Raw genomic sequence first — 23,200 nt, 5'->3', positions numbered from 1 at the left:
TGTAACATAAGAAAAGCAAAACCTTTGCTAAGAATCTCTTGATAGCCATTTCAAACCAAGAAATTATTTTCTCTTAAGGGGTAACACTTTCCTTGTGCACACAGTCTCAACATAAACATCTGGTAATTTTGCACAGTTAGCTGTTTCTGAATATTTTCATACATTGGCTTAAAGTAGAAGTATAAATTCCTGCAGCTTTGTAATTTTCCCAATTGTATTTAAAACACCTTTCAATAAATCAGATTTACTTCTGATAAAACTGAGAGATCTTACATATTCAGCAAAGTTAAAGATCTTTTACTGTGTCATAAATTTTGGATTCTGTATGTCCAGTAAAGTAGAGTTTTACTGCTTTGCTGATAATATTAGGGGATACTGTGTCTCCTGTTCAAGTATTATAAGAGACGGAAGTAATGTGTACATGAATGCAAGTGTGTTTCACAGTTTAAGTCTCATACTTCACCATATCCTATGGTGGAAGGGCATGTAATATTTTCATTAAGTTGGAAGGCAAAACACAGTGAACTGAAAGGTTTCTTTTCACTTGCACCATTTAGACATTGTTTACCACTGTCATTTCTTATGTCTCTATCACCCACAATAGTTAAGTGTGAATGAGAAAGATAAGGCTGAGTGCAATTGTGTGATTTAACAGTATAGATGGTGTGCAAAATTATTATGTTGTGTTTCATACCTGAGTTCTGATGATCTGGTGAATAAACAAAACCTCCCAAATCAGTTGTGTTAGGTTATATTACTAAGAATTTTCATGACAAATGTGTGAAGGTATGATGGATTTTGTCACATTGTCAATAACATGGCACTGAGAGGAAGGAGCTTTAGGTAATGCTCTGATATTAACTTGCTTCTGTGTTCTACAGCAAGTTATGCAACAGCGCTGCAGTTTTTCTGAGACTAATTTGTTCGCAATAAAACTCCTATTTAATAAGAAGTATTGATTTAATTTGATGAAGAATGGATCAGTCTGTTTGACAAATAGATGATACAAATGTATCAGTATTTGCATCTGATGAAATGAAACAGCTGGGCTATCATTAGTGAATTTATCTTTCTGGAAGTTGTTGCTTCCATCAATGAAAAGGAGAAAAAGACAAGTGAGTCAGCAGCTGAAACTGTGACAAATAATGTGAATTATCATTCTTAGCTGCCTGTCTGCAAAAAAGGAGACTGGATCCATGCTAACAAGGTAAATGAAATATGTTTCAAGTGTTATGTTTTGAATCTATAATATTGTTTCCCCAATGTGACATTCATTTCCTAGAAATCATCATGGAAACAGGACCTGGCAGCTACCGGCTGAGAGTTGGTTTTAAAATAGAAAGACTATATGATTTCAAAATATATTGTAGCCTTTATAAACCTCTATTCAGAAAGTTACAATAACAAAAAAACAGCAGGTGTTTCTTTAATAGCAACTCTCTGCTTTAATAGCAACTCTCTGTTCATGTCAGTGAAAGAAAATTGCAATGGAGATATATATATATATATATATATATATGCGTGTATATATATTTGTGAGTGTGTGTGTGTATATATAAATGTAATACAAAATTGACATCAGAACACTAGCTGGGCAGCACATGACACTTCACTGAGAACATAAACAGTTCAAAGCTGGAAATTGTCGTTCTGTAGTGCAGAATAAAAGGAGGACAAGAACCATGTTGAAATGGAACAAACTAGAGTACAGAGCATACAGGTACAAAATTTGAAGAAAGAGGAATTATGATTTCCTGTGTTATTGGAAGCACCAGATGGAATCACTTTAGATGCATTACTTAGGATATACAACAGTCCAGATTTCAAATGTGCCTGCCTAAGCCAAGCAGCATTTCCCCTAATCTCATTCTGAAAGATTTAGTCAAGAATCTAACTGTACAGTTTAGCTCTCTGACTTGCAGTTTGAGAATGTATGTAGAGAAAACAGCTTACTCAGTTCACTCTGGCTTTACTGCCATAGTAGTAATAAACATTTATAAGCAAGTCGCTTATGTAGGCTTATCTTCCATACTCTCTTTCACCTTCTCACATAATACATATATGTTCATATGCTTAATTTAGAAACCTACTTTTAAAATTTCATTATTTCATTTAACTCATTCTTTTTTTTTTCCTTCTTTTTTTGGGGATGTTAAATTATCTATTCTATTGCAGCTGCTCCTCTCCATGTCTTGATCATGACAACAGCAGGTGAACTTCTGCTTAATTTCTTTCTTTAATAAATTGCTCTTGCACTTCTCACCCACCATATTTATCCTCCTCTCTTACCTCACTTCAGGATGCTTTAGTGTTTGTTACTGTGTGTTAGCCGAGAGGAAAAAAACCAGTCTGCTCTGACTAGAGGTAGCAGTTACACATGTCACTATTTCTCTTGTATAGTTAAGTGTCTGTTTTCTCCTATCTGCTGTTACATCTTCGATAAGGAAAGAATACGCATTATAGGTTTATAGCAAAAAATCTTAACAGACTTCCTATACATTCCTAGATTGTTTTAAACCTTGATTTAGTTAACAATAAATTTACTATATCAATTAGCTATTTTAATATAATTTAAAAGAAAATTCAAGAAAAGCCATTATAGATAGCTTCAAGTATCATGTCACAAACTAGGCCTTTCAATTCAGTTGTCTCTATATAAAGAATGTTACAGAACCACTCTCTAGGCCATATTTTCTAATTTATGCAAGCCTGTTGAAACTCGTGAAGTAACAACACTATATTTAAAAGGTGAAACTTGACCCAGTATATTTAAATTTTTATGCCAAGTTCCTTTTGTGTGTGTAGCTTTAGTTGATCAGTGATTGAATCACTGACAAATTGTGTTCTGCTGCACAGAATACCTGAAGCAGTAGCTACTGAAAGGAGATTATCTTCACTCAGTAAACAGAGTGTTTATTGGCACAGTAATTGTTCATATCCCTTAAATATAGCCAAAGAATAGTGAAGGACTGAAATATTAAGCTGCAGAAATTTATTAAATTGCTAAGTAAGAAGCCATACCACAAAACATTATTTTTAGGTGATATGATCTCATTTCTTTGTAGTCAAATAACGTCATTATTATCAGTGAAGAGAACAGTAATGTAAGTTATTACTTTTAGTGGTTTCCTGGGTAGGATCATGCTTTTTGTCCTCCTAGACTCTCTCTCTCTTTTTTTTTTTTTTTTTTTTTTTTTGCCTTGTTTGTATATGGCATAGTTACAGCCTGACCAAAAGCACACTAAGGTAGTGAATTACTTGCTATCGACTTCAGTGAGAATTGGATCAAGGCCTTTTCTCTTAATTTCAGATTTTGTATCAGTTACCTTCTCCAGCTGAACACTTCAGAATGGCTGAAGCACCCTGATTGTTTCTGCTTTTTCACACTATGACTAACAGTGAATGCTGCTATCTCCTCATTTCTGCATTTCTCTTAAAAATGAAGATAATATACACAGAAAAATTCTCGTGTATACAATGGATGTAATTTAGTTGAAGCTTTTTCGTTGTTTCCTGCTACTTGATGAGAGCATGTGTGCCTGCCCAGCTAGTTTAAAAGAATAGTCATCTTGGAACTGATCATATGAAAGTGGTATATTGATTTTGCCTATAGGTTTTTTGTGTGTTAAAAGAACTATTGCCTGTTCTAGAAAGACACTTCATAGTGCTGTGTTTGCATGGCTCTTCAAATGATTCTGCAGAATGAGAAGTGTGGTTGAGTGCCAACATGCTTATATTCATGGCTACTAGGAACTGTGATTCTTCTGCAAAGCCTTTTACGTAACAGTGATTCTTTTCAAATCACAAAATAACCAACTTCTCCTTCCCACTCCCCATGTTGACATAGCCTTTTAAAAATTTTCTTTGTTCATTCCTCTGTTAGTTTTTAAATGAGCATAGATACAGAACTAAACTATGTTAGTTCCATGCAAAGAAAATCAGCAAAGGGAGTAGCTCGGGGTCTTATTTGAAATAACAAAAATTTCTTGGAACTGCACCACAGTTTTTCATCCTTATAAACTGGATAGATCCAAGACATATATTGTCTACGATTTGTTCAAATGGAGCCATTAGAATACGGATTCATGTTTGTTCTGCTCTGTGTAAAAGGCATGGAAACAATCTGAAACAAAGTTAGGAGCCTTTTGTGTATGTTCTTAACCAGAAGGATGCTATAGCCAATGTTGGCTGATATAATTACATTTTTTATGGTAAGTGTGTGTTTTTAATAGCTCTAAAATTAGAAGAAATTAAATACTGTATATAATTTATGAGAAGGTATTAGTAAGTTATAGGAGAATGGGCAGTAGTTGATCTAACCTCTAACCATGTGTGTAACAGAATCATATATAGCTTCGCCTGCAGTCTCTGCTTATTTCTGGGTGAGAATTGCTTTTGATCTTTTTTTTTTCCTTTAAGAAAAAATCCTAATTTGTCCTGAATTCTCTTTAAAAGAGAGAAGGCAATGATTTCCAATAAACTAATTTATTTCATGGATTTGGCTATAAAAAGCCCTTTATATTTGATTGCCATCTTGATAAATCTCAAGAAAGCTTGGTATCAGTCTAATTTGTAAGGCTGTATAAATGTCAGAGTAAGATATTTGTCATGCATCATTTTTCACTGAAGCTTTAAAACTTTGCCGGAAAATAAAACCTGTAAGTTCTCGTAACCTTTTCTACAGATATTTGTCTCATTGTTGCCCAAGTCGCTATTGACATATATATTTTGACTTTGCTGCTTTAAGCCTTAAATTGCTTTGATTTTGAATCATCATGTACTTAAAATTTGAGTTCTTACAATGATTGCCAAAATAAACTGTCAGTGCTAAAGAAGGATGCTTCCCTTATATATAGTTATTATAGGAAGCGTATCTGAAGCGTGATCTGAGATAGACTTTCTCATTTAAAGATACATGTAAATTTGCTCCACTTACTTGATCAGTCAGTTCACCTAAAGATTTTGACCATCTTTGTTTTAAATGGCTCAGAAAAATTCTCTCAGAAGTTTGGAAAGCAATCCCAGAAGCTTTCTGTTTATATTTTTTTTTCTCTGCTCAATTATACCTCATCTCTCCTAACCCTGGTTAGTGCTAAGGTTTTCCTTCCTCTATTATGCCATTTTTATCCCCTTCTGAAAACTGTAGCTATTACATCTTCATAGCCTTCTGGTAAGTTATTTTTTCTTTTACATTTTCTTTAGTTTTTAATATTATAACAAATTATCATAGAAGCAGATCAGTAGTATCTACTTCCCTAACCTTTTTAGAATGTGTCCTTTCCTTTCCCGTTCTGGTGAAAATCTGTAAGAGCTTTGTGATTCCCTTTAATCCCTTTTATTATCATCTTTTTTTTTTTCCTTTTTTCTTCCTTGAACTCTTCACAACCATTTTTGTTTCTTTTTAATTACCTCTCTCCTCTCCATTCTCTGTACATCAAGAGGGTGGAAGTGCTGGTTCTAGTGGTTCCTGCGGTTGGAGTGTGGTGTAAATGCTTGAGTGTCCTGATTAGGCAAAAGTCACTTTTTGCAATGTCCAGCTAGCATAAGCTGAGGGTGCCTGAAGCCCTTTGCAGACAGAGTGTCTTACAAGGTTGTTAGAGAGGAAAGATGCAAAGAAGACTGAACAGGTACGTGTTTGTTAGGGAGGAAACAGGACAGCAAAAGAAAGCACTGGCTCTGTGCACACAAAAGGAGAACTTTAGCACCCCTAAGATGCAGGAGGTAAATATGCTGTTAGGGAGATACTATTATGCATTATTTTCTTCTTGACCATGGGAATTTACAATGAAAAAGTGCCACTGATGGCAATTTTTATCTGCCAGTTATTCCTGCTAGCTTTTGCTTAGTTACCTGCAGTCTGTTCCTACCTCTTTTCACTTAGTATCATCTGGTAAAAGAAACACTTGTGATTGGGGAAATAATGAGGGAGAGAGGACAACAACAAAATGATTAATTTGCATATTACATTTCCTTTATGTTAGTCATACCATATCTTTCACTTTCCTAAATGCATGTGTTTCTGAAAGCAAATTTTATCATGTCATGCATTATTTTTTTATAAATTATTTTTATTTTGATACACATAGTTCTTGTGTGGGAAAAAGGTCAAAGCTTTTCCTACTATGGTACAATAATGTTGTCATCCCCGCTGTCCTGTTGCATAGCAAATAAACAGAAGATGAGACATGGAAAATGCTTTGTTATGAATTATTTGCTTGGCACTGATGCATACGAATATTCAAAATAAGCAATGTGAGTTGTGCTGGTTTACAAAAGAAGGATGAAATTAAATAGGTGGATGAAAAACAGATGTGGCAAAAGTTTGGGGGAAAAGACAGGACAGTATGGTGAAAAAGAACATAATTCATTTTCTGTGTCAGCTTTACAAATTCTGCATCAGTACATTATCCTTTCAGGCTTTTATACCACTGCCCAGAAAGCTTTTCCTGTTTTGTTATTTTCTTTTGCATTATATTTGTTATAGTTCCTGCTAGTTCTCCAAAATTAGTTTTTCAGAAATGTCATAATAGTGAATAGCTGATTTTTGCAAACCAGCTGCTCCATATTCAGCATGGTAATTAGCGCCAGCCTTTCCCTGCTATCTTCATTCTAGGCCATATTTGTCTGAATTTTCTACCAGGCATCTGAAGGGTATTTACCATCTTTTATGGTAGTTTCAAACTCATCTAGGAGTCACAGAAACTTCCAGGAATTTCCCATATCTGGGAGTCTGCTTGAGCAATGGCATAATTTCATTTTTTGAAAGGTAATGTTATATATTTTCCCTATTAGCCATGTTGCATCTTCTGTATGATAAGAACAGTATTTTTACAGTGAATAGTAGTGTCAACTCCTTTTATCCTAACTACTATTATCTCTGTGTCTGCCTTTCAATGATAATTACCTTTGCATATTTTTCCATTCTTCAGGACAGTAATGTATTTCATTGATGGTTGTCAAGGACCTTACTCTGATATAATTTGCTATTAGACACATTAAGTAAACTTAAACTGAACCAAATATTTGCCACTTTAATTAAGCCCTGAATCAGCCATCTCTTTGCGTCTCCAGTGCTTACTGGGAGACAAATGCCACACGCAGTTTTTAACTGTTCTATATTAGACTCCAGGCATTCCAGGTATGGGGATGTAGGGCAGTTTTTGTGTGTATGAAGTGAGGTACTAGCTTGTTGCAGACGGTCAAAATCAAAAACTACTCTTGACTGGGCTTTCACATCGGTTCTGTGCCGTAGGCTACTTACCTGAATTGTCCACTATTTGCTTTATAAGATGGCACTATTGTTTCAGTACTTTACTTACCTTTTAGTATGAAAAGAACTACTATGCAGAGAAATAGCACCATATTAAAAACAATAGATTCACTGCTGTGGTCAGAAGAGAGACTATTTGATTTGGAACCTTACTGTATGTGTATATGTCTTCGGGTAGCAGTTCAGTGTTTTTGGCATTTTTGAGACACACTGAAATAAACTAAGGAGGATGTAGGAGGTGAACTAATGCTAGTATTTCAGTGACAGACAGGAAAAGATGATCATCCTGTTGTTAACAAGTTTACAATCTTGAGTATTACGTCAATAGGGAAAATAAATGAATCATAAGAATTGTATTTGTGACAGCTTACTCCGTGAAAACTCTGCATGCCTATTTAATTCAGTAAGTGCACTCATTAGATTCTGGTAATTATGGGAGTAGTATTTCTATTGCTCATAGTGTTAGTACCAGAATGTGAAATTCTTCCAGAATTCAGTGTTACTAACTACCTTTAAAGCATCCATTAGAGATTTGGACTGATTCTTTGAAACATAGCTCAGAAACAGTTTGATAACACTATTTCATACATTTAAAGCAAGTTATAGAGCATTTTTGAAACAATTGAGCATTTAGTAGCTCTTAAGCTCATCTTTCGTCTGTGCTTTAAAATGTATAAACTATGTATTTTATGAAGGAAGCACCCGTTTTTCACTATCAGCCCCCAGAAAATCAAAGCTGTAAATTGTTTTCATTTTCTTTCTTTTTACCCTTCTTAAAACCACAGAAACACCAACATCTAAGGAATGAAATAATGGTGTACTACCCAGACTTTTACACTAAACAAAACCTAGAGGTATATGAATGGTAGTAGACTAGGAGACTGCATGTGTGAGAAAGACTGGCATCCGTGGTGCATGGTGTGCTTCTGATTGGCACTGTGGCTCCTTCCCATCATCCATTTTTCTGACTTGCATGGTGTGTTGAGTGTTGTGTTTTTCCAGCATGTGAAATTACTTTTAGCTGTATGGATAATGAATGGATGCAATGTTTGTTGCACAGAATGATCAAGGGGACAGTGGAAAAATACCTGTGTTTGTAACTCGTGTTATAAGGGTTTTTCTCTATTGCAGGTCCTTCATTTGTGTGACTCCCCATGCAATGACTCTATTTTAGTGGCTAGAAGTAGGCCTGATACTGTTCTTCCTCATCTACTCTTGACATTCCTATATCACATTAGGCAAGATCTTAAGCAATAAACCAATACAAAATTTAAAGTAGTTCTATACGTTTCACAAGAATGCCCTTAAGTGTTGTGACAAATCTATCAAAGTCTACTTATTGTTATATATGTTACTTAGAGAAAGTTCAGCATATAAGAAATTCCAGAAACTGCTTTTTATTCCTTTTAAGGAATAATAAATAAGAACGATTTACCTTGAGCTAGGAGAGAGCTTGTAACTGGCTTTCTGCATCTGTAAGCTTTCTACTGGAGCATTGTAATGCTGTGCAAAGTAACATAGAAAAACAAAAATCCATAAATAGACCTCCTATACAACAACTATAACTATTCTCGTATCACCAAAATTTGTCTTCATTTATTTTTAACTCATATGAACAAAAATAAGGACAGGTTTTGTCTTTTTTTTTTTTTTTTTTTTAAGGTCTGTTCTAAGCCCTGATTGCAGTTCTATTCTTTCTTTAATTTTATGAAAGGTTCCTTTAATAAATCAAGGATTTTTATTGGTTTTACCTCTTACCCACCATTATCTTTTTCTAATCTATTTACTACTGGAAAGGATAAGGAAGAAAGTGAGATACCTAAACCTAGACTGTTATACAGTCCATTTTTGTAGTACGTTTTGGTGTCTTAAAATGTTTCTTTTAACAATCTTACTAGCAAGAGAAAAGGTTATTGTTAAAGACATAAGGAGATTCTTGGTGTAAATAGGTGCTTGCTCCATTGATGTATTAAGAATTGAATCCCATTACTGCAGAATGAAATTTGATTTTTAATGCAAGAACATTTGACTCTTAAAAATTAGAGTTTATCAAACAACTGGCAAATTATATAGAGTAACCTAAAAAAAACCCAAACCATATCTTCAGTGAGAATTGGCTTTATTGAGTCACAAATCATTTTCTTCAGTAATAGATATTATTTTTATAAAATTTGTAAATAGCGCCAACTTTACCATATAGATGCTTACAGGTACAGAGTAATAGTATTGTGCTTGACTTTACGTATATAAACACGTGTGCATACATACACACAGACGTGAATTTGTCAGTGTCTGCTGGTGTATACCAATAGTAGCATTGTAAAAGAAGACTCTTCCCATGATGAACTCTTAGATAGCCATTGCCAGTTTAAATAATAAATAATCTTAGCATAATTTGTTGCTCCATATGGGAGAAAGGGAGTTTGTAATTGCACATCTTGAGAATGGGGCTATATTTACATAGTTTGTTACGTATGGAGAGAAAAAAGCAAGTGAAACATAACCAAAGCAGTTTTGATATGCCTTTGTATCTAATTTTTTTTTCCTGACTTTTTAGCTTCCTAGTTAGTTTCATGGTGGATGCTCGTGGCGGTGCCATGAGAGGTTGCAGACACAATGGATTGCGAATCATTATTCCTCCACGGAAATGCACTGCTCCAACACGAGTCACTTGCCGGTTGGTCAAACGCCACAGACTGGCCACCATGCCTCCCATGGTGGAAGGAGAAGGTCTGGCCAGCCGCCTCATTGAAGTTGGACCTTCTGGTGCTCAGTTTCTTGGGTAAGGACTGCCATACGGTCAGAGTAAAAATACTCGGTATATTTTCATCTGTTTGCAAGTTGCACTGAAATGGTTCCTCTTTCAAGATTTGAACAGAAAAAGGTGTTTGTAGCATATGGTTACAGGCCAGTCATTTGAAATGCAAATTGATTGCTGGTTAACAGTTTACTTAGCATTTATTCCTTTTCATTTGAAAACTGCTATTATAACCACTAGCACTAACATTAATGTACTTCCTTGGATGAAATTATTACTCAGTGTTGTGATATTATAGTGGAATCAACACACTTTGCAGCTAGAAGAGGCAGTTTGTACTGTATTTAAATAATTTAAATATAAGGCATGAATAGCACAGCACTGATTTAAATGTAAAGCCTGGTACAACACAAGTTACAGCTGAGTATTTTAGAGACTTGTGTTGTGTTATCAATAATTTGGACTATCAGGAAAGCACTATGCCTTTGATTTTTCTGGGGTTGAAACTGCAAAGTGAAGCAATAGGGTAAGTCAGGAATTCCTTGGCAGTTTATTTTGTCCTGTGCTGCAAAATCCATAGAAAGATCAGTTCTGTGTCTACTGCTGAGCTCATTTTAGCAATTGTCAGCTGAACACAGCAGTTACCCACTTTTTTTCCTTTTTTAAGTTGTTTTACCCTATCAACTGTGGCATCCAAAAGTGGATTTGAAGGAATCTCTTCTATTAAAATAAATTGCTTCACTCAGAAATTGAAAAAGAGTGACTCCATAAAGGAGAACAGTTTAAATCCATTTTGAAACAAACCGTTTACTTAAAAATCCTATCATAACAGGCAGTTGTTAGAGCCATGATCTTGGGTAGTGTTTTTTCTAAAGGCTTAAAGAAAGAGAGAAAAGTGGGTTAGTGAATTTTAAATACCCACTGCTTTTATATAGTGTGTGCAAGGAGAATGTACCCAACACATGCTCTGACTATATTACTGCTGCTGCAATCTGATAAGAAAACAAGAGCAGTTCTGAAATACTGAGCATGTGATGCTAAGAGCAAGCCAACCATTTTTTCCTGACACATAGGATACTTCTTAACATCACTAGTAACAGCAAAGAAGCTGCATAATCAGATATGTTTTCCTACTCATGCTTTTCACATCCTTGTCACTTTCAGAGCAACACAAAAAGAAATCTAAAGAACAGAAGAAAAATTATGCTTTCATATTCAGTGTTCCCTTTATCATGCACCTGTTGACCCTAAATAGCTCTCCCTTTCATTTGTGATGATATCTCTGCCTATTGAGGACTTATCTGAAAGACCTGGATATAGTACAGTTTTGGTTTATTTTCTCACAGCTTTATTCCCTTCCAGGTGGCATTTTTTCTAGGTGGTGTGCTGGCAGTGAATTCAGAAAATTGGTATATTGTATTCACTAAGATACAAATACTGTTCCAGTTGAGTTCACTGCTAAAACTCCCACTGTCTTCCTGGAAGCAAGAGGTCCTAAATTAGTGGAACTCATTTTGCTAGTTTTTGTCACCAACGTGTCATTGCTTAGGATGGAACCTTATTCTGTGTATGACCTAATTCCACTCTGTGGACCAGACAGTGGCACTGGCATTCTGGCAAAAAAAAAAATACATAAAGTTTATTTATGTTCTTTCTTTCACTGCTGCTTTGGATGTACTCAGTAAACTTCATCTGCCTACGGCTCCTCCCCCACTTAATGAGGGAGAAAGCTTGGTCAGCCGAATCCTTCAGCTGGGGCCTCCTGGGACCAAATTTCTTGGGTAGGAGAGACTTGAAACAAATTGATGGATGCTGACCTCCCCATTCTTCTCCTCCTTCTGCAATATGATTTTTTATGTCATTATGCCCATGATATTGTCCCTTTCTATGATTTGAAATTTCGTATACTTAACCTTTAGTGGACCATTTTTCAACCCTTGTGGTATGTGGTTTTGTTTTGGTGGTATGTTTGTATATTTTTCTTAAAGTACTGTGGCCTTCATTTTTGTTTTGGCATGAGATCTTCCTAGTTATGTGCTTGATGTCTGTAGCAAAGCAACCTGGATTTGGACAAAAAAAAAAAGAATCTACTGTAAATTACATTTTTTTTTTTGTATTGAGGGCCAAATAATTAATAAGATACATGTTGGACACCACTAGTATAATAGAACACATGACATTTACTGTGTACATGATAACCTGTGAGTAATCTCTTTAGAAAGTGTATATACAAATGTATTTGTATTTTCTCTCTCATTTCTAAGAGTGTATATGAATATATATACACATGTTTAAATATTTCTGTATTATGAAAACACATGTATATACATATTGTATATGTACACATACACATTGATACATATATTGACATCCTACACATTAAAGAAAAGGAAAAAAAAAATATTATCTCCTCAGACATTCTTTATCTCTCCCAGAGTGTAAATCAAGAATAAATCCATTGGAATCTTACAATGAAGTAAACTTGGCACAGGACGTGGATTGCCCGCTGATTGCAATGAAATTATCCTGATTTGCACTAGTGTGAGATGAGAATTTGTCTCACTGTTGATATTTGTTACAGTAGATTCTCTTTGAAATTAAGTTGCACAGGTTAACCCAGACGGTAATGACAGCTAAAATGAGCACTTTTTAAATGAATTTGCAAAACAATTCTTGTATTAAATTTCCACTTAAGCATTATTATCTTAACAAATGTCATTCACACTGTGGAAAGAGGTGAATGCAGTTCTCATCTGTCCTTCAACACTAACTGAATCCCTGTAAAAATCTCAGATGTGTTAGAGACCTATTAGTTTAGGTTTACACCGAAGTATTCCAGAGAAGTAGGTAGAATTCCAGGTCACTTTGTAGCAGACTGAATAGAGTTGCTGTTAATCCTGTTTCTTCCTTTCTCCCATGCACATTTAATGCGCTGTGTTGCTGTGCCAGGCCTGTGATTGTGGAGATTCCCCATTTTGCTGCTCTGCGTGGGAGAGAGAGAGAGCTGGTGATCCTACGCAGTGAGAATGGGGACAGCTGGAAGGAGCATTTCTGTGAATACACTGAGGATGAGCTGAATGAAATTTTGAATGGGATGGATGAAGGTATCCAATGGGATATTCTTTTTCTTTCCTCCTGCATTATTTCTATAGCTGGAGGAGATAACATTTAGCGTTCTATTTAACACTTCACATTTGATCCTCCCTGAGAATCTCTGTCACTACATACTCCAGATACTTCATTCCAGTCATACTGGAGCATAATAATTTTCTTAGTACACAAGCCAGTGTAAATGTACTTGTGCTTTCCTCCCTTGCATGATCTACGGAAGCACTGGAACAAAAAAAATATACCATCATTAGGGAGAGAACAGATGCTAAACTTGTGTTTTCTCCTGCCCCCTGTCATGGTGTAAAAGTTTCCAGAACAGGTGACATTCCAAAACAAAACAATTATCATATTAATCCTTTCCAAGTAGCTACATCATGGGAACAAATGTCAGTCATGGATACTTCTTGCTTCTGAGAGAACAGAACAGACTTGGGCTGTCTAGGATCTGCAGATTTTAAAATTAATTGTACACTTTTTTTTTTTTTTTTTTTTTTTTAAAAAAAAGAGGCAACTCCCATACTTAAAGGTGAACTCATACTTTGACAGTTTTTTGATTTGGGCTTTAGTTTTCTTGATGCTGCTGGGCCACAATGAGAAGTAGAAAGAGCCGTGGACCAATCCCTTTGCTTGTGTGCCTCCACATTTTGGAAATTAACAACCTGTTCTGACTTTGATATCTTAAGCTCCCTTCAGTTAGGTGTTGAGTCTTTCTGTATTCCTTTTTTGATTTCTCTGTTTTAGCTGAACTTAAAATAGTGGGGTTTTGTTTCATTTTTACCCTTTGAATTCTACACGAAGTGCTTCCGTAAGTTACAGTTAAACTGGGAAAAACCTTAATGCACTTTGAAGTTCATTTGTGTTGCATCCACAAAATTCTTGTTTGCTAATCATCTTCTCTTTTGCTTCAGTACTTGACACTCCAGAGGAGCTTGAGAAGAAGCGTATCTGCCGCATTATCACACGGGATTTCCCACAGTACTTTGCTGTGGTGTCTCGGATCAAACAGGATAGCAACCTTATTGGACCTGAGGGTGGTGTGCTGAGCAGCACTGTTGTACCACAAGTGCAGGCAGTCTTTCCAGAAGGAGCTCTAACTAAGCGAATTCGTGTTGGCCTTCAGGTACAATGAAACAAGGCTTATCTTTTCTTGCAGAGTGCAGAGTTACCTTTTCTGTACTGGAGAACCAGAATATTCAGCAGATAATTTTGTACACTGTTGTCTAGAATGTTTCTAATTAAAAAAAAAAGAAAAAAAAATAAATGCAGTAGGTAACACAAGTGGTAGGTTTTGGATATTTCAGTTATTCAGATTCCTTTTTGTAACTGTCTGTGGTCTTGAACAAAGCACTCAATTTAGATGATGATACTAGTATAGGTCATACAGGAATTTCTTAAATAATTCTCATGAAAGAGATCAGAGAAGTAGAAAGTGCTGTAATCTAGGTTACTTAATGAACAGTTTCTCAAAGTTGAGTAAACCTGTATAACAGTTCACTACTGCCCCAGGTAGGGGGAAAGCCCTGCTCCCCTCCCTCCTGTCTCATCCCAACCTCCATCCCTGCCTCCAGCTACGTGCATCCACATCTTAGTTTGACCAAGCTGTGAAAGAGCTGCGAAGGGCATATCTCCCCTTTTCATTGGCAATCAGTTCTTCTGTCTGAAGATTTTCACGGGAAATTGTACCATTTGGTGGAACATCTTCAGGGTTTTATGGCAATGTACAGATCCAGTTGTTTATATATTCGTTTTCAATAGTCATTTCAAGTGACTTATCCTGTTACTGTCTTTTGCTTTGGAAAGGCCCAACCTATGCATACTGAACTTATAAAGAAGATTTTAGGCAATAAGGCTACCTTCAGTCCTATAGTCACGCTGGAGCCCAGGAGAAGGAAGTTCCATAAACCAATCACGATGACGATTCCCATCCCCAAAGCCTCCAGTGATGGGATCATGAATGGTTATGGAGGCGACACACCCACTTTAAGGTTACTATGCAGCATAACAGGTAGGATGCGTATACTAAAGACTTTTTTATGCATCTTGAAATTGTAAACCATTGTAGGTTAAATATGTTAAGCTTATACATATGTAAAGCTTACTGAAAACTTGACTGAAGGTGAGAGGGTATGAAACTAAACTTCTTTCCAAGCAATTAGTTTATAACAGAAATAACACTTGCTGTTTGGGCTAACAAGACATGTACTGCAGCCTTTTGCTCTCTTTTGCAGGGGGGCATTTTCCTTAGTTTCTTACTTACTTACTTAGTGTAAAAGTATTGCAGACATAACATTTCAGTGTGCTCCAGAGGAAAATATTGGGGTTAATCACTTTAAGCCTGTTATAACTCCAAAGTGATTATCATCATGTCCAGTCTCGGTCAAGAAGTGGTAATGAGCTGTATGCCTTTGTCCTATTTAGAAGTTAGCATCAATTACCTTTGTTAATATTCAGACTGATTTCAAATATCAGTCTGGTGTTAGATGCTTTAAAGGCTGAGCTGTACCAGTGAGTCATCGGGGGGGGGGGGGGGCGGGGGGAGGGATAGGTGCTTTTGCAATTTCTTGATGCAAAGGTGTTAATTAGCTGCTGAAATACCAGAGATAACATCTGATCAACAGAGAGACATTTGTATTTCCAAGAAAACGAAACAGTGCTTATTTAAATTAAGAGAGGTCCCCTCTCTGAAGAGGAATGGAGGAACAGTAAGTCTGTTAAGACCCTTTGTGAAACTTTAAAAGGGAAATTGATTACAAGAATGTTTCACTAAAAGGAGAAAAGAGAGAATTTTTGAAAAGGCGAGTATTCCTTAACTGATACAGCTTGGTTTAAGGCATGCATAAAGACAGAGCTGTGTGGTCAAGGGGATATCTAATGTGACAACTGAATATGAGAAGAGGGAGTGATGCATAGACATTCTGACTTAGCTCTGGTACATAAAGTCTAGTTTTTCCTTCAGGCCTTATGTGTTTTATAAATACTTATGTCTATTGTTAGAAATAAATATTTCTATTTCTGTTTTCTATAAAAGTTTAGTGTGATTTTGAAGTAACTAGAAAGCAACCAAAATGTGAGGTTGTTTTAAGTGTAATAGTTTAAGAAGTGTTTAATTCATTTCAGAACATCTGAAAGATGACAGATTGTGACCCATTTTCAGGTATATGGGACAAATAGAAAGCTGGTAACATCAGAGTCAAAGAAGGCAGAAATATTTAATAGGCTTGTAATCAAGGTAGGAATCAGGAAGGCTGTCTGGTGTACAGAAAGATACGGAGGTGCACATTTCAGCTGCAAGATCTCTGGGGACCTTGTGAGACACACATTGTTTCACAGATCTTCTTTAGGTTGTATGAGAAATGTTTAGTTATGTATGTACCGGACCTGATTCTGATCTGAATTATTTTTAAAAGTAGATTACAGAAATAATAAATTGTAGTTGTCATTGTTAGTAACAATACTGTTGTTTCCTAAGTGCATCAATACTGATTACACAGCAGTATGTCTCAGCTAATTTTGCCTCATATATATGAACAGTCTAGGCCAAACAAAGGTAATTTTTACTTAAAAGCAAACAAAAAAACTTTCCCCCAAATCCCAGCTTCTTTTAACATGTGCAGAATCTTTATTTGAAAATCATTTGTATTTAGGCAGTTTCTTTTCTCTCATGAAACCTATGCAATTCTGTTAGCATTAGTAGAATAATGTGAGCATAAGCAAAAGGCATGCCTAGGATTATTACTGGTTCCATGCCGATTAAAAATTCGGAACAATATAGAATAATTCGTAGAAGCAGGAATGTTAGAGATTTGTCTGCTTTTAAATAGTTTTGTATCATTACAATTTCAGGAGGAACCACCCCTGCCCAGTGGGAAGACATCACAGGCACAACACCACTGACATTTGTTAATGAGTGTGTTTCCTTCACAACAAATGTGTCTGCCAGGTACCTACACAGCAAAACATGAGTTTTACACTGTTGCTTTCAATCCTATGGCTTCTTCCTCTGTATGAATTTTGTTTTACAAAACTTTTTAATGCTTTGTTTACAACAAACACAACAAAAATACAGTAGAAGGAACACAGAGACTTTGCATTGGGAACCAATTGGCCAGGTATTTTGGAAGCCCAGAGCTTGTCCTGTAGCCCAAAACAGACCACTGAATGTAGCAGATGTACCAGAGCTGTAAGAGCTGGAGTCCTTGGCAGCTGCTGAATGAAACTGATGTTCTTGTCGTTTTTATCTCAGCTATTAGTGCTTTGCAGTCACCACCTGCCATGGTGCCAGAAATAAGTTGTCATCTTGTACTCAATTTTTGGAAATAGTAATGAGAGACAGTCCAGTTTTCAGAAAATTAAGGAAAAAAAAAGTTTCCTTTTAAATAATTCCCTTCCCCAGCCCTGATGTTGAAATACGAAAATTTCTATTGAAACAGAAATCCTTTATCCAAGCTAGCTCATTTTACAGCTTATAAGAGCAGATGTTGCCTACTGAACATCCAGCAAAAATGAATTCAAGCAGATAGATACACCAAATTGTGATTGAGAAGAATCTCTTTCAGCTATCTGTTCTTACAATGTAATTCAACTTTTGTCTGATTACTGACAAGCAGAATTTTGTTAAAAAAAAAAGTAGCAATAACAGTAGTAATGGTATTTTTTATTACTTTTTATGATTTATGTCACAGAAATGCTTAAAAATCTTGAGCACTTTTCTTTAATAATAGTGACCACAAGAGGGAGATCTTAGCTCACATTTGTTATCTGCAATAATCTGTTTAAAGAGATAACTTAAAGAAGCAGAAGTGAATCAACCCATTAGAGATACTATTAGTGGATGTTTCCTAATCTCAAAGATGACATTTAAATTGATTACTATTACAAAGTTATGTGACATAGGCTGGGTCCCCTATGGGGATTTTAATGAGTTCCGCCTCTTCTTTTTAATCTAGGTGATTGGTCTGCAGAATACTTAAATCTAAGTCTGATTTCAGATGCCATTAAAGTTAGCAAATACAATTTTTCATGTATTTACAGTAAGAGGATTAAGTAACTTCTTTGCTGAAGGACAAGCTAACTTGAATTTCTGTACTTGTGCTCTGGTTTAAAAGTGCATCTACTCTTCTACCCTTGTGCTTTAGAGAGAATCAGCTGATGCCTGACTGTTTGTTATTCACTATAACTTGTTTATTCTAATTCAATCATTGAATTAACGATGCAGAACTATTTTCCCATTCATGAGACAAAGTCTGTCCAGAATGAGCTTGGGAAACAGATATGTTTGTCTAAAATACGTGTGATTTAAACCGTAGGCTTTGAGGCACAGCTGTTTTCCATTTCCTGAGCTGTAGCTTTTCTTTAATGTAGTATCTGTTTTGTTTGTTTATCCTCTGATCTGTGGCAGCAAATCATTTTGAGCATTCGGGGATTTCTCAGAGAGGATGTAGCCTGTCCTCTTTGAGTCCAGCAGAGCATGCTTCTCTCACACATAATAAGCAAAGTATCAATGTGCACAGCCTTTATGTATCAGACTTTGTCTGACTTTCAGATGTCATCAGCCTGTGTTTTTTAACCAGCTTGTTTATTAAATGTTATAAAGATAAGCACAGCGTGAAATTCACTATTGTTCAGCTAGAGATGACTAAGACCAGAGACATCACATTTGAAAGACATGCTTTGTGGGATATAATACCATATAATCTACAGTACGTAATAAGCCCACCTGTAGATTACATCAGCTTTGAGGTGTCTTTGACCTCCTGTGACTTTCTTCTCCATCCTACGAGTGTCAAACTCAAGCATGCTTTCCACCCACACAGTAGATTTTATTTAAATGAAATGCCAGCAGCAAAAGAGACAAACTAAATGAAGTGATAACTGAGAAAGAAATATGTGTTATTCATTGTAAAATGCTTGTTACATTCGTGCTACTTTGTTTTGGGAGCAGAAAGCAAAATTACTTTAAGTGAAAGTTGCTGTCCTTACAAAAGAACAATGCAGTGGTCTTGACAGAGTGTAAGGAAATTCTGTCAATTTTTGTCAGTGACAATGTTGTTCAAGCCTGAATTGGCCCGAAAAAAAGATCAAGAACCTGTAGCTCAGTAAAGAGAGTCCTTTCGACAAGAGAAGTTTTGCCTGTTCTGGAAGTTGAAGTTTTAGATCCAAATTCCAATATCCATGATATGTTTTAGGTGCTCATTTATGTCTCTTCTGTTTGGGAAATACCTGCTATGTGAGATGGTTTGTTCCAGTTCACATGCAGTTGCAATATTTTGTGAGAGGCAGGCATTCATTTGTAACAATTATGTTAGTTAAATTAGACAAATTGTGGTGTTATCCTGGAACATTGAAGTGTTTCTTTCTCTTGATGGTGGTATCTGAATGTGATAGCAGTGAAGAACAGCTTCTGACTTCACACTCTGCAGAGGAAGAAGCAGTCATTTATTCCAGTAGCATTTGCATATTGCTTTGAACACATTTTTGTATGACTTGTGCTGCATGTGTCACAGACTGGGTACTCCTGTTGCAGAAAATTCAGCGTATGCACTACAAAGATGCTGTCAGTAAAATGGTATGTTAGAAACCATGATAAAAAGTCAATCACTAGTGATCACAGCCTCTATGAGGCAAGGATAGTAGGGACCAGATATGCACCTACAGGCTCTCTGGGTCTTCATAATATAATGTGACTTAAATACAGAAATATACACGTACATACATACATATGTATATATCACTGATTTTTAATATGCATATCAAAAACTTACTCCAAAATTAAAGTTAAAAGTCCCTGGTTAAATTCACATAAGAATAATTTCTTATGTTGAATGCAGTGTTAAGCAGTGGAGGAAATTATTTAGTGCGCCTAGAAGAGCCTCAGTTTTTGATGCTGTATGTAAGGAGTGTACTGCTGACATTTAAGCTAGATGGTAGAAGAAAAGCAAATGTTTTGGGCAAAGCAGCTTTATGTTTGTAAGGTAAGGAGGTTTTACAACAGAATCTTACTGTGTTGATTACACAATGCTTCATTTTCTTTTACAGATTTTGGCTGATTGACTGTCGGCAGACACAAGAATCGGTAACTTTTGCTTCCCAAGTGTACAGAGAGATTATCTGTGTCCCTTACATGGCCAAATTTGTGGTGTTTGCCAAATCACATGATCCCATTGAAGCACGGTTAAGATGTTTTTGCATGACAGATGACAAGGTGGATAAAACTCTAGAACAACAAGAAAACTTTGCTGAAGTTGCCAGAAGCAGAGATGTAGAGGTATAGTACAATAATCTTGAACAATTTTCTCCATTTTCTGATGTCTGTTTTGAAAATAATATTTTCTGCCTATTATCTGCTACAAGGACTGAAAAATAATAGTGTCAGTATACAAAGACTGTCACTTAATGGTAGGATGCAGACTCTGACTTTTGCCAGATGCAGGGGAACTGGAGCTATGGCGTATGAGTGACCGAATTCCATTGGCTATTGACAATCTGTTAGTCTCTAAGGCTGGTAGGAAAGTTAACTATATTCAACCATCTGCATTTGGATTGCTGTTCATCCTGGCTTCCAAGGTGGAAAGTAATTGTGTGCCTCACATAAAGGGAAATCTGATCATCTGATTGTCAGAAAGGAATTCTCTGACTGGTTTTGACAAAACAGCTTGTTTACTTTCTCCATAGCATCATCGGCATTCAAGTGGGAGATCTGTTATATCCTCAGGGCAGTCTTCAGCAATTAAAAAAATAGGTAGCTGGATCCAGGGAGATATTTAGTATGAAGGTGGGCTGGTAAAGTCTGAGCTTGTATTTGTCATGTGGATATATATATGCATATTAATACCCGTGAAAACAGTAAACAGTAGTCTCATTTTGTCAGCATATTTACTTAGCACAAAGTAATGCTAGTAAGTTTGATTAATACTCTGCTTTACAAAAACTTACATCTGTTGCTGAATAGGCAAAAGCTTTTCTATGTGGAATCCAGAAAACTGCTTTCTAAATTCATTTTTTCTGGTTCTGTCAGCTTCCTTAGAAATGATGATAAATAGAAACAGCATGTTTTCCTGCTTAGCATGATCTCTTTGTCGTGAGCAAAACCCACTATTTAAAAATTTGTCTTCACTGTTCCTGAAGCTCTGATAGACATTGCTTGTGCAGAGCAGCTAGATAAAATGTGCACTCGCACAACTGAATGACAAGGCTGAATTTCTGGAAAGTAATGATAGAAATGTCTCATCCAAATGTACTGGAAGTTTAAAGGGAAACAGCTCCAAGACTGTTAATGTTTAAACCTGCAGAGACCACAAAAATAACAAACCAAAGATTTAGGCAGTATTGAAAGAGGCATTTGCTTGAGGTCCGACTTGCAAACGCTCTAGGTCTTTACAAATCCAGCTGAAGTGAATAGAATCTACTAACATACACGGTCTTTGTCTTGAGTCCATCTATGTTTAATCTACTTGCAACAGTCTGTTGTAGCAGGCAAAGTAATCTGAAGAAAGTTTTTGGATTGGTTAAGGAGGTCCTCTGCAACTCTGTGATAGTACCAGACAGGCTTTTTAGCCTAGTAGTCAAAACTGCAACTCTTGATTTGCTTACTGAATAAAATATTCCTTTGACGGTTGCGATAAGCCCAGGTTAGCAAAGTATGCTAAGATTTGATTCAAGTGAAAAGTCCAGGTGAAATGACAAACTGAGACTTTGCAAGGATTCATGACACTGAGTACTGATTTTCTTATTTATAAAATGTCATGTTGTTGTTATTGAATTAAGAGTATATTCAGATTGGAATTTAATAATCTGAAAATTTCCACGGATTTTAGATAAATATACATAACAAACATTGCAAATGCTCACAAGTACCAGAAATTCAGGAGACTGATTGAAGCCAATGTAGAATTGTGATTAAGATCACATCCTCAACACATTACTGTGATTAACTGTTGTTTTGCTTCTTTTTCATTTCTAATAGGTATTAGAGGGAAAACCCATCTATGTTGATTGCTTTGGCAATTTGGTGCCATTAACAAAGAGTGGGCAACATCATATATTCAGTTTTTTTGCCTTCAAAGAAAACAGACTTCCTCTGTTTGTTAAGGTAATGTTATAATTTGAGTTACAGATTATGATTTTATTTTTGTCCAGTTCTGAGTTTTCAGTAATCTTATCAGACTGAAAAAAGTCCCATATTTTTTGTTAAAATGGAGTGAATTTTGACTTGAGCGGTCAGAAATAACAGGTATCTGACAATAAATCACTCCAAACTTTGTGGAAATGGCTGCCTGAAACTTAGTTAAAATTTGGTCTAAATATAATTGTGTCTGTATCCCACTCTGTACGTGTGTCCACAGAATTCTTTCAATTTTAAGCATTTCATACAGCAAAAAGGGTGCTTCTGGGAATCTTGTGCTTTTCCCAATTATCTAAAGAGTTGACTGAGTTAGCCTTTACTTTTCTGTATTGCGGTTTAGTACATTGCAGAAAAACTTGCAGAAACTGAAAAAATGTCACAAAACATTGTAGATTTGGCAAAAATCTGTCAAAATATGGTTGTTATACTCTCCACTTGTAAATGTGGATATATCTGCAAATACATGTATAACTGCTTTTCAAGCAATCTTACCCCTTTAAAAGCAGTGCAGAACTTCTTTAGGAGCACAGCAGGAAAGGCATGGGTGGTTTTTGCATATTTCAAGTTACGGTATTACTGTAATTAATTTGAGAACAATGAAAAAAAGGAATATTTTGCTATGATAAATTCCCAAATGTAATCTAACTTTACCCCAACAATGTATTCTACTGTACTGTTTTATTTTTAAATCTTTCCTGTGAAAAGTCTGAAAAAGAAAAAGAAAAAAACAAAAAAAGCGCTCAAAAATAACTAGTGCTTTTGCCCTAACTATATAGAGACAGTCTGAGGTGAACACCACCTGCTACAGGGCTAGTGCTCATGTGCTACTTTCATGAGATTTCGAGGACTGCAGTGCAAGATTTACAGAACTGGTCTCACTGTGATCTGTGCCAGCAGTAGAGAGAGCTGCTGGTGTTGAACTGCCATCACCTCCTCTTTT

At 35.9% G+C, this 23,200-nt stretch overlaps 1 protein-coding gene across 30 annotated transcripts in view; it reads left to right on the top strand.

Moving 5' to 3' along the window:
* ANK2 (ankyrin 2) overlaps window positions 1-23,200 on the top strand; it is a 335,054-nt gene that overhangs the window by 278,530 nt on the left and 33,324 nt on the right. For 13 of the 30 annotated variants that reach the window (XM_062574110.1, XM_062574111.1, XM_062574108.1 and 10 more), the window contains 7 exons: window positions 9,828-10,052; window positions 12,978-13,132; window positions 14,048-14,259; window positions 14,940-15,144; window positions 16,983-17,079; window positions 20,175-20,403; window positions 22,102-22,227. In XM_062574110.1, the coding sequence (XP_062430094.1) occupies window positions 9,828-10,052; window positions 12,978-13,132; window positions 14,048-14,259; window positions 14,940-15,144; window positions 16,983-17,079; window positions 20,175-20,403; window positions 22,102-22,227 (1,249 nt within the window). Of the gene's footprint in view, window positions 1-1,165; window positions 1,208-2,175; window positions 2,212-3,065; window positions 3,105-9,827; window positions 10,053-12,977; window positions 13,133-14,047; window positions 14,260-14,939; window positions 15,145-16,982; window positions 17,080-20,174; window positions 20,404-22,101; window positions 22,228-23,200 lie in introns of all 30 variants that reach the window. The other 17 variants (XM_062574102.1, XM_062574106.1, XM_062574099.1 and 14 more) reach the window with 4 other exon arrangements.

This window comes from Rhea pennata, chromosome 4 (genome assembly GCF_028389875.1).
Source record: "Rhea pennata isolate bPtePen1 chromosome 4, bPtePen1.pri, whole genome shotgun sequence".
In the NCBI taxonomy this organism is placed as follows: domain Eukaryota; kingdom Metazoa; phylum Chordata; class Aves; order Rheiformes; family Rheidae; genus Rhea; species Rhea pennata.
This window is presented reverse-complemented; position numbering and strand designations above follow the sequence as displayed.